The sequence below is a fragment of the Callorhinus ursinus genome, unplaced genomic scaffold (genome assembly GCF_003265705.2).
Source record: "Callorhinus ursinus isolate GAN/ISIS: 27379988/994484 unplaced genomic scaffold, GSC_fseal_2.0 scaffold34, whole genome shotgun sequence".
Lineage (NCBI taxonomy): Eukaryota > Metazoa > Chordata > Mammalia > Carnivora > Otariidae > Callorhinus > Callorhinus ursinus.
Genome location: NW_027397096.1, coordinates 15,278,052 through 15,293,750, shown reverse-complemented (window position 1 = coordinate 15,293,750; position 15,699 = coordinate 15,278,052). Strand labels below are relative to the sequence as shown.

Here is a 15,699-nt window from a genome sequence, read left to right as displayed (position 1 = left end):
CCCACGGTCCTGGAATCGAGCCCCACATCGGGCTCCCTGCTCCACGGGAAGCCTGTTTCTCCCTCTCCCACTCCCCCTGCTTGTGTTCCCTCTCTCGCTGTGTCTCTCTCTGTCAAATAAATAAAATCTTTAAAAAAAAAAATTCACTGTTCACTTGCCTACTTTTTATTTTTTTTAAGGATTTTTTTTTTTTTAATTCATTTGAGACAGAGCAAGGAGCAGGGAGAGAGGCAGAGGAAGAGGGAGAAGCAGACTCCCTACTGAGCAGAGAGCCCATGTGGGACTCAATCCCAGGACCTGGAGATCATGACCTGAGCCGGAGGCAGAGGCCTAACCATCTGAGCCACCCAGGTGCCCCCTACTTTTTATTTTAAACAGACACTGCCAAGCCTAGTGTACCTTCTCTTGATCAGTCAGTTTAAACATGAATCACCCACTGAAGTTCACAAGGAAGACTATTAAGAACCCCGGACAAGTCCGTGTTTTGACTTCTTACATTTTAACACATTTATTGGCCATTTGGGTGCTCTGCTAGATGTTTTTACTTACTTTCATCTCGTTATAATCGGCAGTGCCCGAGTAGACCTTACCGAGTCCATATGACAGACCGGTAATGCAGAGCTCGATGACGCCCGGTCCTCACGCCTGCTGCTTTCTCACCCTCAATGCCCCTCACCACCACCAGTGTACCGTAGAGAGTGCAGTGTGAGGTGTGGGCAGACGTGTCGTGGTGCTGGGCACTGGGAATGCTAGGGTTTATGATAAACCCTCATAGGGGCTCCCCACACAAGGAAACTGATCCACATACATTTTAAAGATGAATTACCTGTGGAAGGAGTTCAGAGATTTTGATGAGCTGAAAGCATTACACGGCCATAACAATTTTTTCAGTAGGGTTTTGGAACTAGGAAATAGAAACAGCATTAATTAGTCTGTGAGAAAGCTGGGTATACTCCGAGCTCTCGAGAGTAGGGAGCTTATCTTGTTCATCTCTGCATTCAAATTAATGAGCATGTGCACATATTTTGTGAAGATTCTGTTCTATGTGTTCTAGAACACTTACTCTGCGGGACATTACTCTCAACCTCCAATTTCCAGCATAGCCTACAAACGTGAAGTTTCTAGGGCAGCCCAGGCAAACAGCATACCTGCGTGTATCTCACACCCCATTCTCTGGGAAGTGCCCCCAACCAAAGACTCTGCCAAAGGACCATGTAATCATTTCCCCTTGTGGCTGATCGGACCTAGGGAGCCCATCAGTTGACCAGTAACCAGATTCTCAGAGGGGCTTTGTTTTCTTGTACCCTCTAAAGCCATATGACTCAAAGTATAGCCCACAGATTGTTTGCTTCCAATCCATCAGGAAGTTAGTGCAGAAACTGAGTAAGCGTTTAGAAATTTTTATGGCTTGGAGTGCCTGGGTGGCTCAGTCGGTTAAGCGTCTGCCTTCAGCTCAGGTCATGATCCCAGCGTCCTGGGATCGAGCCCCGCATCAGGTTCCCCGCTCAGTGGGAAGCCTGCTTCTCCCTCTCCAGCCCCACCCCCCCCCGCTTGTGTTCCCTCTCTTGCTGTGTCTCTGTCAAATAAATAAAAATCTTTTTAAAAAAATAAACATTAAAAAGACATTTTTATGGCTTATTTTGACAGTTGGTTATTGAATCTAATGATAATAAAATGTGGCTTGTATTTTATGTCTTTTCATGTCATTTTTCTGTTTTCTAAAAATACCAATACATGATGTATTAGAAATTTTAAAAAACAAGAACAACAACCAAAAACACCTGCCTGGTCCCCCACAGTGAGTTTTGAGAAGCCCTGCTTTAAATCCTTACTTCCTTCCGTAGAGGAGGGGAGCCAGTTGCAGTGAGTTTCCTTATAAATAAGCTCTGACTGAAATACTGCAGGAGGGTTGGTTTAATGTGATGATAGGAGCAGTAACCTTTAGTGTCCTACCAAAGCTTGTGACCATGATTCAGGTAATGACAATGGACTCTGAACGGAAGAAACACTCAGATCACAGGAGGGAAGGGGAGAGAGGACCAATAAGGACTTGTCAACTATATTTCAAATAAAAAAGACTGATAAGAACTTGTTATCTCAAGATAGGTAAGAAATTGTGTAAACTGGAACCTATAAACAGAACCATATGGTTTGGAATTAAGTGGTATAATCACTTATGTTTACAGAGCATTTGACCATTTATGAAGCAATTTCACATATTTTATTTATTCCTCACAAAAACCCAACCAAGTAGGGAGAGGAGATACCATTCGTTTTCCAAACGAGTACACTGTGATTCAGAAAGATTAGTGACATGCCAGTGTCTCACGGAGCTGGAGTATTGTGATTCCAAAATCTAATGGGGCTTGTTGTTGCTTTGTCTCTAAGTCATGCCAGGTTCTGTCTCGGTCAGGCGTTCTCAGCCTTTACTGGGTCAGAAGCAGACTTCTGTAAGAAGCTGGATATAGTTACGGACACACACACACACACACACACACACACACAGTGTTACAGTGTTGCTATACACATATAGCAGAATTTCAAAATCAACTTCAGGGGCCTCCTTAGACTCCACTTAAGAACTTCTGGGCCAAGAACACCAGTCCAGCCGGTGTGTCTCAGACATTTAGTACCAACTGGCAATGAATTTGCTCTGTCTGGTTATCGTCTTTAGTCATTTTCATTTTCTTTTTTTAAGATTTTATTTATTTATTTAACAGAGAGAGAGCACAAGCAGGGGGAGAAGCAGGGGGAGAAGCAGGCTTCCCACGGAGCAGGGAGCCCGATGTGGGGCTCGATCCCAGGACCCTGGGATCATGACCTGAGCCAAAGGCAGACGCTTAACGACTGAGCCACCCAGGCGCCCCTCTAGTCATTTTCTTTTCGGACTCATCCACAAAACCATGCAGTACTACAGAGAACTCAGTGACACACGGGTTCAGGAGAGCCAGTGGTGGAGAAAGGCTTCAGGAAGGAAGAAAGTGGCACTTAGCCTGAACTACAGGAGACGCCATCTGGCGTATTCAAAGAACATGGTGTTGGCCAAGTTGGTGAGAAGAAAAGGTTAGTCAGGAGGATTCATGGAAGATGAATTTGGAGATACAGCAAAAACTGGAGAGCCTTGAACAAGAAGCTAAAGCATATCGACTTTAAGCCTGTAAACCTTGGGGGTGCCACATGCAAAATGGCATCTTGACATTACCCGGGCAGTGCCGTGGAAGATGAGTTACAAGGAGAAGGTTTAGAAACAGGAAGCCTAGTTCAGGGATTTTACCACAACGTAGGAGTGAGCAGACGAGGGTTTGAATTCAGGGGGAGACAAGAGATGGGAGTAGAGGCAGAAATGAGAACATTTATAGAGGGAGAATGACAGGTCTGGATGGAGGGTACCTCGAGGAAAGGGTTAAGTTGCCTCAAGATTTCCAGCCATGGAAGAATGAATTTGTTCAATATTGATTGTGACTACATAAATGGTAAGAATGGGGAAGTGCGGGATTTCAAGCTCGCCTAAAAAGAGGCCAAGGCCTGATTGATTCAACCAGTGAAGTTACAAGGAGCCACTTTTAGATTGAAAGAGTGTATTACTTAAAGACAGCAAAAAGAACCCAAAGGTGCAAGCTCCCTGTGATGTGTGCCTCAGACACCGAAAGGCACGCCAGCAAAACCAAAGGGGCCAGGTGACTGCAGGGCGAGCGAAGCAGCCCCCTGCTGGGGAGCGAGTACACCCGCCCCGCCCCCGCAGGGAAGTGGCTTGAAACTCTGACACCCATGCCTCACCAGGACCTCACAGAAAGGAGACATCTTCTCATGACAGCTTCCCAGGAGAGAGAAGGCCAACAGAAGATGGCCTTGCGCCAGCTTCTGGCAGACCTCCCCTCCCCTTGTGTCTGCGAGGATCACAAGGCAGCCTCTGCCAAGACGCCGCAAGGGAGCGGTTCAAGCCTCAGCCCTAGTCGGTTAGTCCAAGGTCAGCACAGTACCACAGCAGGGCGCTTCCTCCACGTGAGGGGCGCTGGTTTCGAGCAACAGAAGATGAGCGTGGTTCTAGACACTCTCTCTGCAGACTGTGAAGTTACCGTAGGACAGGCACATAGGACGGGTCAAGCCCGGCGCGGAGCTGGCGTGCAGGTGTGTGGTCACTGGCGGAGCAGAGGGGGTACGACTGAGTGCGCTTCGGCTCCAGGTCCGGGGTTCGGCCTCTGTCACTTCATTGCCATGGGTTCCAGGCACTGTGGCTGTCAAGCTATGGATTTTGCTCCCGAATCAGCGGCTTCCCACATGGGTCTGTTTCTCCGCCAGGTCCGCCACGGCGGAGCCGGCCAGAGCTCGCTGGTCACACAGCCCCGGGGGGAGGAGGGACACCAGCCGGGGCTGGGGGTCCCTTGCACGTGGTGCCCAAGTCCCCAGGAGAGCGTTCCGAGGGGCAGAGCCAGGCAGGAGCCCTAGCTCCTTTTGTGAGCTCGCCTGAGAAGTCACGCAGGGTCACTCCTATCACTGTCTATCACCAAGGTGGTGACAAAACTGCCAAGTCTCAACAAAATGAGAAATAGGCTCTGCCTCTTAGTGAGGGTGTGGGAAGGTTCTGGAAGAGCAGGCGGGAATGGAAAGAGGGCTGTGGCCATTTTGGGAATCTCTCTCTCTGTTGGTAGAATACACATAACATAAAATGTATTGTTTTAACCATTTCTTTTAAGATTTTATTTATTTATTTGTGAGACAGAGAGAGAGAGCACAAGCAGGGGGAGAAGCAGAGGGAGAGGGAGAAGCAGACTCCCCGCCGAGCAGGGAGCCCGATGCAGGGCTCGATCCCAGTACCCTGGGATCATGACCTGAGCCGAAGGCAGACCCTTCACCGACTGAGCCACCCAGGCGTCCTCAACCATTTGTAAGTGTGCAACGCAGTGGTCTAAGTACATTCCCATTGCTGTGCGACCATCACCACCATCCATCTCCAGAGCTTTTTCATCTTCCCTAACCGAAACCCCCACCCACGAAACACTAACTCCCTCTTCCCTGCTTCTTCCAGCCCCTGCGAGCCACTCTGCTGCCCTCCAGCCTCATGCATGTGCCTGTTCTGCGTACCTCATATAGGTAGCATCAGACACTTTTGTCCTTTTGCGTCTGGCTCACTTCACATAGCATAACGCTTCCAGGGTTCTAATGTGATCTCTTGAGCCCGTGTTCCTCACCTACAAAAAAAAAAAAAAAAAAAAAAAGGAGAATAGAACCTGCTTCTCAGGGTTGCTTGGAAGACGTAATAAGGTAAGACGTGTTATGGTCTGCAGTGTCGTGACCCCATGGAAATGCCTACAACCACTGCAGTCATTCTCTGACCAGGAGGTGAGCAAACCTGCAGACAAAGCCAATAGGCCAGGAATGGCAGTGTGGAAGGAAGGGAAGACCCATTGATGACAGTATTGATGCACTGAGTCAGTCAATGCTGGAACTGCCCTACCTTGGGACTACTTGGTGTGTGAGATGAAAAATCTCCCAATTTTTTTAAGTTGGGTTTTCTGTTCATCGGCATCAAAAGCAGCGTCCTCACTAATATGTACGTAGAGTCTGGTACATTACCAGGAACATAATAGGTAGGAATCAATGTTGGTGATGATGATGATGATCATGATGGTGATGATCATGGGATAATGGTGGTGATGATGATAGTGGGTGGGTTCCTGGAGGGCAGAATGCTAAGCTAAGAATAGCAGGGACCCTGGACTCTCAACTTTAAGGGGGCGTGGACAAGTAGAATCAACAGAGGATGAAATGATAAATAACCAAAGAAAAGGGGAAGTGAAGTATGATGCAAGCCAAGGAGATGAGAAATACCCATATACGAGGGAAGGCTCTACCATGTAGAATGCTGCAGAGTGAAAGTTCTTCCTCTCATCTTAGTGGACTTCAGAGGGGCCCAAACAGGACACACAAAGGCCCAGATGGATGTATTTATTGATGCCCCCTGAGATGTTCTTCTAGACTACTGATTCTCAAAGTGCGGTCCCCAGATCTGCAGTATCAGCAACACCTGAGAACTTGCTAGAAATGTAAAGTCCCAAGACCTACTAAACCCAAAACTCTGGGGATAGAGCCCAGGGATCTGTTTTAACAAGTCCTTCAGGTGACTGAAATGCCTCTAATATCTGAGAATCATCCAGACTAAATACCTAGGTGCTAGGGAATTTGCCCCTAAGGATGTCGTGTCCTACGAAGAAAGGGAGAAAGAGAGACAACTAAATCCCAGGGCAAAATCAGTCCCTTTGAGGGGTTGACGAGGGGTATGGAGGTTTTCTCTGTGCAAGGTTGAAGAAAGGGCTCTCTCCTCCCAGTAAAATCAGATGGACCCAGAAGAGAAAGGATAGGCTAAACTCCAAAATGCTTCAAGAGGATGCCTGTGGAGGACTTAACTTTTGCTTTTTCTTTTTTCCTAGGACTCTGGAAATAGTCATGTTTAGCATCAGGTGTTAAATATTACTTTTTTGCTCTGTTATAAATTCCTCTGTCTGGCCCCAAACATAGAACAGTCTTTTATGCACGTTGGAGCTTGTATTCGAGATGTTCATTCACAGAGTTGATGAACATTTCTTGTGCATCTACTATGTCCCAGGCGCTTTGCTGCTGTTTACGAAATAGCCGAGAACAAGAGAGACAAGAACTCCTGCTCTCTTGGGGCATCTGGGTGCCTCAGTCGTTAAGCGTCTGCCTTCAGCTCAGGTCATGATCCCGGGGTCCTGGGATCGAGCCCCGCATCGGGCTCCCTGCTCCGCGGGAAGCCTGCTTCTCCCTCTCCCGCTTCCCCTGCTCATGTTCCCTTTCTCGCTGCGTCTCTCTCTGTTAAATAATGCTCTCAGGGAGCTTTCTGGAGGGAAATGAGAGAGGAGGACTAAAGGGGAGCGTGGCCTTCCTCACATTACCTTACACTTGAAATAAAATCCAAAACTCTGCCACAATGTCCTCCAGACGACAGACACATTCCTGCCACAGGGCCTTTGCTCTTCTCCCCAAGCTTGGCTTCACGTGGTCTGACCCTCTACGTCACTTCATTCTGGATGTTGATCAGATGTCGCCCCCTCAGAGGCGTCTTCCCTGAACATCTGGCCCACCACATACACACATAAATCTATCACACTATGTCCTAACCTCGCTTTATTTTATCACATTTTTCCCTAACTAACATTTACCTGTGTTGTCTATTCCCTCTCCTAGAACGTAGACTCCAGGAAGGCAGGGATTTGGGTTTTTTTTTTTCCACTGCTGTATCCCCAGCATGAGAACAGTACCTGGCATATAGTAAGAATTCCCAAAAGTATTCACTGAATGAATAAGCCACCCCTCCAGGAGGCCAGTGCGGTAACAGTAGTATTGTAGGGAGGGATCTGGAGTCAGAGTTCCACGCAAAGAGCCACTCTAATGACCCACAGAGCCATATCTGCTGGGGCAGGGGCGGGACGAGTGTCCTAAATAGAGCAACAGAAGATGACCTATGACCCAGGGAGGCACGCCCTTGGGCTCCGCCAGATTTGGCAAGTTGGTGGCGCTTTCACTATTGTTGCTTTGTTAAGGAACACAGGGCCTACTTGGCAGCGCAGGGGAGAGGAACTACCTCATGGAAAGAGACCGATCAAAAATACAACAGAGAAGAGACCACTGTGGGATACAACTCCAGCATCTTTCTTCTAGTCTCTGCCTCACCGTTAAGCTGGGGGGGGGGGGGGGGGGGGGATCATCACTTCTAGTATTCTCTCCTTTTTCCCATGGCAAAGCCTGCTGTTTCCTAAGTGTCCAACAGCACCTAATACTGTTGTACTGAGTTTCTGGTTATTGGCCACCTTCCAGAGACGTGACAAATGAAAGGTCACTTACGTGTCACTGTTCGAATGTGCTAAAGGAATACCCAACTGTTAGACATCAAGAGTAATGTCTCACTATGAGTCATCAAGGAATGCAGAAGCAAAACAGAAACCACCCCACCTCACAGGCAGGACTCTTGGGAATAGAACAGAGGTCTACCCGTACAATAGGACAAAATTGCACAGCCACCCCACAAGAGGGAAATAAATGCAGAAGTTTTTTTGTTTACATTTCATAGAATTCTATTTCTGACTAAAGATATTTGGCACTTCTTATATCATTAGCAAATTTCGATTTGTATTTTTAAAAAATAACTTTCAAAAACAGCAGCAGAGCACAGACTGCGTTCAGCCTTTTCTTTAGGTGTTGCATCAAGAGGTGTCATTCCTTTCTAAATGAGTGTTTTATAAAGTGGGAATGCATTTCGGAGCCTTTTCTTTTTTAAAAGGAGCAGTTTCTGCTAACGAAGCATTGATTTGGTTTGGCATTTTAAGAACTTAGTTTCTGGGAGCACCCCTGGCTGGCTCAGTTGGTGAAGCATGTGATTCCCGATCTCAGGGTTGTGAGTTTGAGCCCCATGTTGGGTGTAGAGATTACTTAAAAATAAAACAAATTTAAACAAAGAATTTAGTTTCTGTGCAACCAACAGGTGACGCTACTCTTTGTGTCACTTCAAGAGTTATTGTATTTGGTAGTTCCAGGAGCATCAGGGAAATAATCCAATATTATTAATGGATATTGGCAGTGAGGTTCAAATGCTGTTGTGTGTGTGTGTAAATCTTTTACATAGAAAAGATGAATGTAAAATTGCAAGCTGAGTAGTTTTTTCATATGAACATCTTTCCCTACCCTCAAGAGTAGAATAACAGTAATTGCACAGAACAAAAAATAAATTAACATAGATGCCAGCCAACCTGAAACCGGTATGTAAGTGTTCAAGGAGAAAAAAAAAAAGGAGAGCATTATGGCAGCTTTGTGTTTTTTTTTCCAAAGATGACCACAGCATTATTTCCCATTCTACATGCTTAGTTACATTCGGTGTATATGGTCTAAACACACCAGTTAAAAACAGAGATTGTCAGATTGCAAAAAGAAGCAAGAACCAAATACATGCTGTCTTATAGGAAATACACTTCAAATATAATGACATAGGTTAAAAGCAAAAGGATGGAAAAAAGATATGCCATGCTAACATTAATCAAAAGAAAGCTAGAGTGTCTTTATTAATATCAGACAAGTGGTTTCCAGAGCAAAGAATTTTAGCAGGGACATAAAGGGTTGCTTCATAAGGATAAAAGGGTCACCTCAACGAAAGGACATAAAAATCCTAAATAGTTAGGTGCTTAATAAGAGAGCTTCAAATTTCATAAAACAAAGACTGATAAAAAAGAAAGTAAATACACCCACAGTTTTAGTCAAAGATTATAACACCCTTCTCCCAATAACTGATACAACAAGTAAACATGAATCAGTAAGGATATAAATAAAGGACTTAAACACTATCAACCAACTTGACCGAGTGACATTTATAGAACACTCCACCCAGCAACAGCAGTATACACAATCTTTTCAAGTGCACATGAACATTTTCCAAGTTAGATCATATTCTGAGTCATAAATCAAAACTTGCTAAATTTCAAACAATTCAAACAATGCAAAGTATATTTCAGACCACAGTGGAATTAAATTAAAAGCCAATAGCAGAAAGATATCTGGAAAACCCCCCAAATACGTAAAAACTAAAAAAACACACTTCTAAATAACTGGTGGGTCAAAGAAGAAATAGGGAAACTAAAAGTATTTTGAACTGAATAAAAATGAAAGCATGGAGGTCCACACATAGGAATCTTGCAAGGTGCAATTCCCTCCTAACAATAAGTACAAAGCTGACAGATTGAATGATCAGCCACTCTTCTTGGACCCATACGAGAGGGGAGTACGCAGGGCCAACTGCTGTCCCCAAGATTGGAGACACAGACGACAAACAAGGAATCATGACTTCTGAAGGCAGAGACTCACCAATGGAACCACTGCTGGAGTAGAAACACCTGGAGTGTAACTGATGAACTGCTGGAGGCTCGGGTAGATGACTCTGAAGGTTAAAAACTCCAAGGGGCCCAGTCATAGGGGGACTCCCACCATATTGTGAAGATTTACCTCCAAGAGCTCAATCAGGTTCCCACAGCAAATACTGGAGAAAAATCCTCTTGAGCTTCCAGGAGGTAGGGGAAGAGGGACCATTTTGAAAAGCAGCAAGTCACTCTGCTCTTCTTAACAAGGCCTGTCCTCAGGAGAAACTATTTAACCACAGCCTACCCTGCTGGGGTTTTATCAGAGCCTAGCAGATCTGGGGGCAGAGAAACAGCCCATTCCAGACCCCTCTAGCCATCCTGTTCTACTTGGTGGGAGGAGAATAAAACCGAGAAATACTTGTGAGGCTCACAGCCCAGAGGCAGGGCCTCACCCGAGGCTGAGATCTCATCACAGGGCTACGGAACATGGCTCCTCCCCCCCACACCAAAGGCCTATCTACAGCAATTCCTTTCACCTCCACCTAGCACGCCGAGTGTGGCTAGCCAGAAAAAGTTACAAAGCATGCCAAAAGGCAAACAACACAATCTGAAGAGATAGAGCAGACATGGCAGGGATGTTGGAATTATCAGGCTGGGAATTTAAAACAACTATAATTAATTAGCTAAGGGCTTCGAGAGATAAAGTAGATGGCATACGGGGACGATGGGCACTGTAAACAGAGAGATGGAATTCCTTATAAAGAACCAAAAAGATGGGGCACTTGGGTGGCTCAGTCGGTTAAGTGTCTGTCTGCCAGGGTCCTGGGATCGAGCTCCGCACCGGGCTCCCTGCTCAGCGGGCAGCCTGCCTCTCTCTCTCCCTTTGCCTGCCGCTCTGCCTAGGTGTGCTCTGTCAAAAAATAAAATCTTAAAAAGAAACAATCCCACCACCTCTGTGCTGACAGCACATGGTGCACGGTGACACAATTCTGCTAACAGCCTGGAGTTTGGATTCGACAGGCTGGGGGACACTGTCCCAACAGGACTGCCCTTGCGTCAGACAGCAGCCACACTTCGGGGGTCCCCAGGCCACCGACACTTCTGACTGGCAAATCCATAAGGTAATGCTAACCTTGAAAATGAAAGTTATATTACCAGCAAAAATAGATTTATTCAGGAATAGCAGAGAATTGCAATTTGGGACATGCAAGTCATGGCAAAACTACACACAAGTCCTGAGAGCAGAAGGGAGGAACATTCTTTGATAGTGCAAAGGTGGTGGGGTGGGGTTTGGGAGGGCTGTTATAAACAAAAGTCCGTTGGCGTCAACTGGGAGTTCCAAGTGTAATGGCTTTTCACCGGCTGAGTTGTAATGGTCTCTCATTGGCTGGGCTGTTGCCGGGGAAGGAGAAAATCTCTCTTCCTCCTGCTGGGGTAGTGAAGTGTGACAGATTGAATGGTCAGCCACTCTTCTTGGACCCATACGAGAGGGGAGTATGCAGGGCTGTTGCCAATGCAAGGTATTCTCTTCCCACTGGGTCTGCAAAGGGCTGCAAGGAGTGGTACAGCATGAGAGCTCCCCCTTCCAGCCTCCCGACTCCATTTTTTTAAAAAAGATTTATTTATGAGAGAAAGAGAGAAGGAGCCCAAGCAGGGGAAGGAGCAGAGGGAGAGGGACAAGCAGACTCCGTGCTGAGCATGGGACCCGAGGCGGGGCTCAATCCCACAACCCTGAGATCATGACCTGAGCTGAAACCAAGTGTTGGACGCTTAACCAACTGAGCCATCCAGGTGCCTCCCAACTCCATTTCAAATGAGGCTTCCTTTATTCAGCTGTGCAGCTCCTGTGGTGTCTTAGTCTGAGATGCTGTAACAAAAGTACCAGAAACTGGGTGGCTTAACTCACAAACATTTATTTCCCACAGTTCTGAAGGCTGGAAGATCCAGCCAAGATCCAGGGCTGGTTGATTCAAAGTCTGGTGAGGAACGGCTTCCTGGTTCAGAGCTGTCTTCCTGCTATGTCCCCACATGGCTGAAGGGGTGAGGGAGCTCTACGGGAGTCTCTTTATAGGGGCACTAACCTCATTCATGAGGGCTCTGCTTTTATGACCTAATCCCCCCAACCCTACCATCGCACTGGGGGTTAGGTTTCAACATATGATTGTTGAAGCAACAGAAACATCCAGTCTATGACACAGGACTTCCCTCGGGCTCAAGAATTCACGAAAACAAAACAAAACAAAAACAAAATTCACGAGAACTCCCAGAACTCAGGAAGTGCTATACTTTTCAGTGTGTGTAGACAATGCATACAATGTCTGGGCTGCAAGAAAAAGTACCAGATACCACTTTGTTACATTCACAGATTCTAAGGTAGGTCAACCAGCCTTAGCCCTAGTAGTTCTTGTCGGTTTCAAAAGATCGGTGCCTACAGCCCTAATTGTCTCCTGAAGAGTCGACTCCTTAAAAAAAATCCGCTCATGAAATAATAGCTCAAATACTCTGAATTAACTAAAGTCAATAGTCGGGGGGGAGGCAGGATAAAGAAATGATGTCCCAGTATTAGTTACAGGTCACAGATCCATTTCAGAGTAATTAAACCAGAGCACTGACCGGTCTTGAATAATACAAACACCTGACCCTGACCTGCTCATGCCAGAGTGACTGAGTCAGTCCCTGACACCTGCATCTGGGGTCGTAGTTTTCTGTTTGTGTTTCTGGGGATTTCTGACTCTTCCCCAGGGCACCAGGGAGCATCTAGGAGGCATCTCCTCCTAGATGGCAAGAGTAGTGAGCAGAGGAATCCAATACCTCCTCACCTGACTGATTTTGCAAAACAAGAAATCAGATGAATACAAAGTTGCCCCAACTTTGAGGACTGTGCACTGGGCAGTGGCGAGGGAACTTACGTCCCACCATCCCATACGCACACAGGATGGCTCAAGACAGCAAGGGTTTCCATCTCCAGAGCCCCTTGCACAGAGCTCAGCGTGGGCTACCCACTTGCCTCTCTCACACAGAGGGAAGTATCCGCCCCATCCCGAGGCCGGGACAACACGCGGGGGAAGTGCGCTCTGTTGCTCTGAGGTCCACAGAAGAGAGCCACAGCAGGACCCACAGATTCCCCGCCAGCCTTCTCCTCCTCAGCCCAGCTGTCTCCCAAGCCAAATGGGCTTCAGGCAAGGCTTTTGTTTCAAAGGATCAATGAAGATGCTTTTGACCTGGGCCAACAGCAGAGAAGAATCACCAAAGAACTCTTCTTCGCAGGATCAAAGGAAGAACACTTAAAAAAAAACACATCTCAACTACTGCAGGGATCTCTTCCCTACAAAGATGATCTCCCTCCCAAGGAAGTGGAAGTCCTTGCCGGGGGACGACACAGATCAACACACCCATCAGGAATTTCCAGGGCTCGGGGCTCAACTGGAGCGCCCCGGAATTCCAGTGCAAGGCCAGAGATGTGTTACATTCTCAAATATTCATAGAAGAGGTCTGGAGTCCCCACGTCCCCAATGGTGACCTCTTTTTTATACCGCGAAGAGCCTGATCTGAGCTCCCCGTCTTAGGAAAGTCCAGAGCAGGATTCATTTCACCAACAGGAGGCTAAATTCCTCCCACTTTTGGACTGGGAATTTATATCCTGACAACATCAGGATATAAGGAGCTTGGGAAATTCTGGCAATCCATTCCTTCCTTCCCCTTCATGGACTGGGGTTATTTTCACTGCACAGAAGCACCGCAGGAAAGTTAGCCCCTTGTGCTTGAGCCCTGTAGCGTGTTCTCTCCCTGGCCGTTAAGGTCTCTGGCTCCCCTAGCCTGGTTAACCCCCCCATCTGGAATTAGCTCCAAGGAGGCAAAGAGAAGGGGCTAGAGCCAGTGGCGGGCATCTGACTCCCGTGAGGGCCAGCCCCGGGCGCGCAGCCTGTGGCCAGGGGTAAACAAGAATGCTGACGTTTCCTAGGACCTGCCAGAAGATGCTTTGGGCCACAGGTAGTCACCCCAGCAGGTGAGCTAGCGTGGTCGTGAGGCTGCCCCACACGACCTGTCCGTGTGATTACAGGCTACGGATAGCAAGCCTAGCTGTCCACTCGACTGTGCTGGCCACCGTGGGATCTCCACCAGCCAGTCCAGGATCTCACAGTCCTGGGGAGGAGAGGCTACCATGGAGCCCAGTTATCAGTAAGAAGGCAAGACGACACTCTACAAGAGCAAAACCACCACGCTCTGTCAACCCAGAGCAGGTTCGCTCTTGCCCCGTGGAGTTCCTTGCCCCAAAGCCTAAGCTATGGGAAGGAGGCCTCCCCAAGGCTCTGTGGGTACAGCCAAAGAATGTCAGCCAAGAGTGGGAAATGGGAGGGGTTTGCATCTGTGGGACCTGGGTCACCTTGACCTTGAATCACAAATTCCACAAAGGCTGATTCAAATCGTGGTTCAAAACCTTAGCCTGAAAAGTCTCCTATTGCACTGAACATTTGAAAGCCATCGACGGGGTGTGAGGTCCAAGGAGAGGAAGGGGAGCAGGGCTATTTGCCAGTGGAGGGAGAGGACACACTCCTTCCAGCAACTCTGATCTGGGTGGAGACCTGCCATGGGTAGTTTCTCTTAAGGACAGAAAACAACCAGGGTCTGAGCATACACCCGAATGCCCACGTACATGTGGGCAGGTGGAGTGGAAGGGGGGTGAATAATTGAAATTCAGTTACTTTGGAATTTTTAAACAATCCATTGAGTTGAACAGCCCTATAGGGAAGAATCAAAATGCTAAGATCCGAAGGCTGATCCAGAGAGCAAAGGGGCTCACACCACGTCGCCTGAGGAGCGCACGGTGGCTACAGATTCCAAGAGGAAAGGGCGCTAACGATTTTACCCCCCAAAGCCCAGTCCCACTGCCAGCAGCCAGAGACCTACCAGAACAAGGGGGAGGAGGTCACCCTGCCCTGGTGGGCACCAGGAGGTGGCAAGGCTTCCTGGCCCACCACGCAATCACCCCCACCCCTTCCCCTGGCCAGATCTCTCCTCTTACCCCATCCACCGGCCCCAGCCTCCCACCAGATCCCCTCCCACACTTTCAACCCCTCGTCCCTCAGAGGTCCCCCTGCAGCTCCGTCCCCCACAGTCTGGGGCGCGCAAAGGCCCGCGTCCGGGGCCTGCCTACTTGTAGGAGCAGATGGAGAGCATGGCACCGGCAGAGAACACCCAGAAGGCCGGGTATACGGCTTCCGTGAAGTCCACCTTGAACTTATACATCAGGTGGACCTTGTCGGTGACAGCAAAGAAGATGACGAAGCCATGGTCACAGTTGAGAAGCACACCGACCCGCGTGGCCTTGGTGAAGGGCAGCGTCTTCTCCACGTTGTTGTGCCATGCAGAGATCTTGGTGTTGAACCACTCCACGCACCACGAGGCGCTGTTGCGGCCGAGCCGGCTCTCGGGGCCCTGGCGTGGCATGCTGCCGTAGCAGATGCCCACCCCACAGAAGTGGCTCTTCTGCAGCTCCACCTCCCAGTAGTGGATCCCTTTCTTGTAGCAGTGCAGGCCCAGAACCTGAGAGCAGTACACGAACCTCTTGGGATGGGGCTGGTAGTTCAGGGATGAGTCGGCCACAGAGGCGACTGTGTAGTTCTCCGACAGAGCCACCTTGTTGTGGGCAGTGTTGTAGTCCAGGCTGAATTTAATGGCATCTAAGAAAGCATTACCCAAGGGATCGATTACAAGGTGCCCAAAGTGCTCTCACGTTTAAACCTTTCCCCACCTGGTAGTACTTATTTATTTTATCCATCCATCCTTCCACCCATGCACCCATCCATCCATCCATCCACACATACATCCATCCATTCTA

The 15,699-nt window shown here is 48.1% G+C and overlaps 1 protein-coding gene across 13 annotated transcripts in view; it reads right to left on the bottom strand.

Moving 5' to 3' along the window:
* Positions 1 to 15,699, bottom strand: part of TRIM25 (tripartite motif containing 25) — a 57,642-nt gene that overhangs the window by 23,725 nt on the left and 18,218 nt on the right. For 6 of the 13 annotated variants that reach the window (XR_012374463.1, XR_003204277.2, XM_025851074.2 and 3 more), the window contains exons 9-10: positions 15,016 to 15,541; positions 827 to 904 (exon numbers count right to left, since the gene is read on the bottom strand). Coding sequence is in view for 8 of the 13 variants with exons in the window: in XM_025851074.2 (XP_025706859.1) it covers positions 827 to 904; positions 15,016 to 15,541 (604 nt within the window). In the remaining 5 variants the exon portion in view is untranslated. Of the gene's footprint in view, positions 1 to 826; positions 905 to 2,198; positions 15,542 to 15,699 lie in introns of those variants that run through there. The other 7 variants (XR_003204278.2, XM_073879569.1, XR_003204279.2 and 4 more) reach the window with 6 other exon arrangements.